At 39.5% G+C, this 6549-nt stretch overlaps 1 protein-coding gene across 1 annotated transcript in view; it reads right to left on the bottom strand.

Moving 5' to 3' along the window:
• Positions 1-369, bottom strand: part of LOC104531049 (ensconsin) — a gene marked incomplete at its 5' end in the record, with an annotated part of 27986 nt that extends 27617 nt beyond the window's left edge. The window contains one exon of the mRNA XM_029086957.1: positions 271-369. Coding sequence (XP_028942790.1) covers positions 271-369 — 99 coding nt within the window. The remainder of the gene's footprint in view (positions 1-270) is intronic.
• Positions 370-6549: the final 6180 nt, after the last annotated feature.

The raw sequence follows: 6549 nt of genomic DNA on the forward strand, positions 1-6549 counted from the left end.
AAAAAAATAATTTATCTTTGTTGTTATGCCCCACTGAAAAGATCGGCAACTTCACCAACTGAACTGAAAGAGTCAAGAGCAAAAGTCCACCATCAAAACCAGACCTTCAACGAACCTACAAACCATCTACCAGGTGCTTTATGCTCTGACGCCTCCTGAAGAAAGAGCATCAAACTTCTTTTTAAAAGATATTTTATTAATTCCCTACTAACTCTCCCTTGTAAACTCTCCCTTGTAAAACTCATTAAGAACAATGACCAATAATTATACCTGGTTTAGTTGCTGTTTTTATGATTGAGGTCTGGATTGCAATAGGGCTAACGCCACTTTGGCTTCTTCTTTCTTCTGCTATGGCTTGGGCTGCAGCAACTGTGAGAAAAACAAATTCCACATTAAGAACAGCTCAATAACCAAAACTCATAGAATAATTATTTAAAATAAATACATAAAATTCAATTTGAGGTTGCAGATCCTTTTATTAAATATCTAACTCGGGACTGCTCAACTTCTAAGAAGAAAAAACTTGTTGAAATGAGACTTCAGATCTGGCACAGCTTTTCCTTGTAAAAATAAGTTACAAAACCTTGCATTTTAAAATGTGTAGCAAAGGACTATAGAGTTTAAAAAAAAAAAATCAAACTTATTGAAAAACTTTTCTAAGAAGAAAAACAATATTTAGCAAAGTTATGAGTCTTACACTTAATAATAAAAACTCTTTGCTACTGCACGTGTATTTGCAGGCTGAACACATATGTAACAGAATCATATCCTGACAAGACCCAAGCAGGGAAAGATTTATGAAGACCTTTCATTATTTCATGACATGAAACAGAAAGTGGATTAGCTACATAAAGTAAACCATTAAGGGATGCTTACAATGTACTTCTAAAACTGGATCTTCAAAAGTAAATTTTAATTATAAATTAGACTCCAAAACAGTAATTTGAGCATTTGTGCAGAGACCCATTCACCTTACTCAAGTTTCACCAAGGTGAGTACAGTGCACTGCAGGGCTATGACTCCCAGTTCATCACACAGAAATGAAATGCTAGCAGTATTAATTTTGCTAAATAATGAAACCTATTAAGAAGTCAGGGAGACTAATTTACTGTATCACTTTCCACAGATTTTTTTTTATTTTAATATCAACTTTCACTTGAGCTAATCACCTTTTAGGGTGTGAAGGTGAAGCGTTACAGGGAGAGCAGGCAGGGCAACCTGTAAGACAGCATTACCCCATTTTCCTGCACAGCTTTGAACAGGAATGTCCTTACAGCAGTGACACCTTGTTCTCACCTTGGCTGACAGATACAGGGACATCAACTTGGTTCTTACAGAAAAGCCCAACTTTGGGGGAAGCAAGAGGACACACCATGCAAACAACCAAACATGAGAAAGCAGAAGTCGATGCCCGTTTCAACCAGAAAATGCAATCCACAAAAGTAAGGCATGGCTGTGCTGGGATTTCAACCATAACGTGAGGGATGAATAGTAGAATTTGGTGTTGCATTTTAAAACAAGAAGACAACAGCTTTGCCAATGATCTCAGGCTTCCCTTTAATAGAGCAGTGCAGAATGCAAAGGAGGAAGGAAGAGTCTCCCTCTTCTCTGTGCATTGCCATGACAACTAGTTGTGTCATGGTAATAACCCTCCCTAAGGCTGTGCCCAAGAACAATCACCTCAAAGTGTTTAATCCCATGTGATGTCAGTGATAAATGCAGATTACAATACTTATTCAGCAACTCTAAATTGTCACCCGCAGCTGTTGCCATGTCTTGAATTAATTTTTCATTGCAGCACCAAACAAAAGTCTTCCTCAATTCCATCCCATACATCTCTGGGGCTCTTTTCAAACATATCAGAGGCCAGATATACTACGACACGGTAAGATTACCAACTGGCAAAGAGAACAGCTGAAAAAGGGCTCACTGTAATTTTACTATGTAGACCAAAAGTCACTCAAAAAGCTGATTTTGTACACTGTTGCACATCCTGTGGGTGGGAATCCAGCCCAAAAATTCACCAAGTGGAGAACAACAAAATTATATATTCTCAACACAATTAGATGCGAAAAGAGCCTGAGGAGAAACAGCCTGCTGCAGGTTTTTCTGAGAGCAAAAATATACACAGCCGGGGCATTTATATCCAATGACACCTTTGTAGATCACAAAGGCTGAAAGAACACAAGCTTCTTCGAGTATCATTTAAATTGAAGACAAATGCAGAAACACAACTGCATCTTTTCTTCAGTCTCCACCAGCAAGGGAGGAGAGACAGGAGGTGGACAGGCAGACTGAGCCAATCCAGTCAGGAAATGAGCCCAACAGAATAAATTCACTCTACACCTACACCAGGTTTAGTTAAGACCAACACTGGAATTTTGCCTCAACTTTTAGAAGTTTAAACATCCAAGTTTCTGTAACAAAGTTACAGTAAGAAGCAAGCTGCATTTTTAAACAGGCGCAATATTAATTTTATTTCACTTGCAGAATTATTATTATAAATCTTGCTGAACAAACCAGTCATAATGGATGCAGGGGATTATGTATTTATTTATTCATTTTTTTTAAATAAACAAACACTTGAATACTGTTCATGATTAGAAGGCACTTATTAAAAAATGTGTCATATCTGCAAAGCAATTAGTCAGTTCATCTTAATTAATTAAGGTTGCAAAAAATTACTTGTTCTATAGAACAGGAAAGTGGGTTACAGAAACAGTGCAGCTTGTAAAGGACACAGAGGTGAAAAAAGTCTAGAAATACTTAGCTAAAGGATTTTGCATGTCAGGGTTTTTTTTGTATATCAGTTAAAATATTTATGTTTACTGCTTCAATACGTCATTATTTGCACAGAAACAACATGATTACAACTTCAAAAGTAGCTGATTTAAGGGCAGTAGGAGTGCACCTTCGTGTTACACAGAAGCAATGCATGTAACTCACAGAAAGACAGAATTAAAAGTGAACTGGGGATTTGAACAAAAGATTATTAAAAGGGGAACAGCCATCACATTAGATGCATCCCCAAAGTGTGCGAGAGCTCAATTTCACCAAGTCTCAGGTCAACAGACAGGTTTTACAGCCCTTGTCAATTTTACTGTAAATTTACAATATGAAATAGTGATTTTCAAAATCCACATTCTACTGCAGGAAGAGAAAATGAACTGCATACTGTTGTACTCTGCAACCTTTAAAAAAATTACACATTTTATTTTGCTTTAATACGATAAAAGAAATCTTATTTTGTAATACATTGAAATTTTCTTTGTCACAGATTCCTATAATTTTTTCCCCTATTTTTCCATAATGACTGTAGCAGTCTGCTATGGAGCAAAGCTTCACTGAAAAGAATTTTCCACAAAATCTATCTCTGTAAAACAGGCCTAATACTTCTGTAATTAGTCTGGATACCCCAGAATGGGAAACCAGTTAAAAACCATTTCACTACAACCTATGTCACGTGCTGTGTTACTGAGGGGTGTCTTCACTGACGTAATCAGCAAACTTCCTGGAAGAGACAAATTCTCATAGAGGCAAATTAAATCTCATTTCTATTCTGAGCTTCCCCTCCCACCGTAGGCTTTCACAACTATAATTTGTGATCAGCATAATGTGTATGCTTATTTTACAGCAGTTTATCTTTAAATACTTCAGCTAAAATTAATAAAAATGTAGGTCACACATGTGGCAAATAATAATATTTGCATCCATGTATAATAAAATAGGGCTATTTGGAAGATAAAATGGTTAGGTAATTTGGGGAGCAGTTTCCGTCCTGCACCCTCCTCACCATTTAGCACTATGTGTCTGGCCAAGCATATAATGGATAAACCAAACCAACCAAAGCACCAGGAACCGGCTGTGGGAGGCAACGTGCCAGAAAAAGCCAACTTTCCCAATTCCAGCTCGTTATCACAGGTGCAGGTACGGTGGCATCTCCCTTGTGCTGAGCATGACGGCACTTCCCTTCACTGATCAGGTTTCTGATATGCCCTGAAGAGATCAGTGCTAAAAATAAAACTTCATTTCTATTTCAGTCCTGGCACTGAGTTAATACCCTTGGCCCTTGCCAAGATTGCCCAGGACCCACACCGTGGCTGTTCTCACTGAACCTCCTCAGGGACTGAACGGGCTCTGTCCCTTCACCCAGCGAGGTTTAGGGCTTCCACCCCAACGCCTCTCTCCCTTTATCTCTGACCCAGCCAGACACTGCCCCACTCGCTCTTCCCTTCCTGTGCTGAACCAGAAAAGAGCAGAAAGTGCCGACTTTCACAGAAATTCTTCTGCTTCTTATGATTTAATGACTCACTATACAAAACAAACAAACAAACAAACAAAAATCTGAGACTAAGTCTTTGAAACAAAAGTTAGGAGATCTCCTGAATGTGAAGCACTGTTACGAATCAAAGTGTTTTCACCTGAGTTTAAAGCAGGTAACAGGAAGCCAATAAGCAATCCATAAAACAAAACAAATTTGAACTTCCCAGCAAATATCTCTGATTTCACAGCAAATTGGGTCAAACCTGCAAGATGCCATGTCTGTCTTGCTCCACTACAGGCAGCCACTGTTTGTTTAGCTGTCAGTAATCCTTTTCAGTAACGCTGCTCAGATTCTATTTCTTTTAATAATTTCTGTACATGTTTTCAGGAAAGCAGGGGGAAGTCAGCATTCAAGTCTGAGCTTTCAACATACTGTCCTTAAGCTGATTTCCACTCATTAATTAACACAGGTTAAGACAGACAGATGCGAGATCATGTAGTTAAATGGTTTCAGCATCAGATACTGGTTTCATACTATTACTCCTTGTTTAAAGAAGGACACTCCCTCACACAAACAGGGGGACAACACAGAAAGCTTTTACCAAGGCGGAGAGGAGCCCTCTCTGTACACGTTCCTCTTTTCCCTTCTTCCCGTCTTTCCCTGTTGATCCGCATGTCCCATCCCTGGGCTGCGAGGACTGACAGGCTCCAAAACCAAACACGTGAGCCTCCCAGTAGGCACCTTCTGACAGACCAGCTGGAAGGCAGATGGTTCTCCTGTTCTGTCTGGGCAGTCACCAGATGGGAAGCACACGGATCTCCAAAAGCAGTGCACGCTGTCTCTCAGCTCCATCAGGCCAGAAGAGCTTCCTGTTGACTTATCCTTATTCCAGACTCTATTTGCACACTTTAATTGTATATTTATTCCCTGCATGGGATACCTATTTTATTAACTTTATGTGCTTTCCTCCCCTCAAGCTTATCTCTGCAGCTAATTCTCTACAACAATCTGATTTTCTTCCCAATGTTCAAGGTAATTTAGAATGATTTCTTCAGTTCATCTCAAGTATCGATCCCACCAGAAAACCGCTTGACACAAGCGTTCCTTTGTAGTACATGAATTAGCAGCTCCACAAGCAAGTACTTGAGACATATGTGCAAGGCTGTATGTTTTTACTTATCCTGAAACATCCATACTTAGATTAAGAGCTGGAAACATGAAAAAAAAAATTACATAATTAACAAAATGCTACTTCTTTCTTGTAAGGAAACCTACAAAGATACCAGCTGAAGCAATCTCAAAGACATGTTACCATATTTGTTCAGCTTAGGGCACGCTCAGAGAGGCACCAGGAAGGTTGCTAAAGTAATTTGTGGGTTAATCTCTGTACACTTTTCCCCAGGGGAAGCACACAATCTAAACCAAACTCGAATGTAATATGACCACAGACCAAACTTTCTACAGTCAGAGATGCTGTGCCATTGTCCACCAGCCACATCAGATGAGTACCATCCTTAGTCCAAACACTAGTAATATGTACTGTGAATATATTCAGGCCTTACCAATCCCTGCTGTTGCTCATATTCTCTTATTTTAACCTCACTCACACTGCTCAGCCAAGAGTTATGCTTCTCTCTACCGAATGGGAAAAGCAACTGCCAGCAGAACACTTAAAGAGGACAAAGAGGTGTTAGCAGCTCTTACAGAAGCCATCCTAAGGCTGGTAAGAAGCACTGCCTGTACTGTGTACGTGGGAGTGCCGAGCTAAATCCACCCCCTTCTTTGGAAAAGAGACCCAGCTCCAGTGTGGGGTTCTTTATTATTGAGGTATGTTATTACTCATCACTTGAGAGAAATTAAACTGAACCATGGCAGACACTCGGCTCCCACTCACCGGCTTTCTGCTGCCTTCACTTTTCCCTTTGCCACTCTCTTCTTTCCCATGTTCTTCCTCACCTTCCTAAAGCAACGTCAAAAGTCTTTGCACTCAGCATGATCCGCTTGTCACTTTTTAAAAAAGTATAATAAAAAAATACAACCTTTCACCATGTCTTTTTTTATAACATAATTTGTACAAAAAGGCCCCCCAAAGGGGACACTTCTCCAATTCACACATTCCCAACTCTCTGCAAGCTTTAATAAAATTCAGATCATTTCCCTGCTCTACCTGGCATTAGTTATTAATCAGTTTATTGCATTGTGCTTACCAAGCTTATCTGCACAATGACCTCTACTTAGAGCTGATGCTTCCTACATAAAGGATATACGAGCCTTACAGTCCCAAC

Source organism: Antrostomus carolinensis, unplaced genomic scaffold, assembly GCF_000700745.2.
Source record: "Antrostomus carolinensis isolate BGI_N321 unplaced genomic scaffold, ASM70074v2 scaffold15659, whole genome shotgun sequence".
NCBI lineage: Eukaryota > Metazoa > Chordata > Aves > Caprimulgiformes > Caprimulgidae > Antrostomus > Antrostomus carolinensis.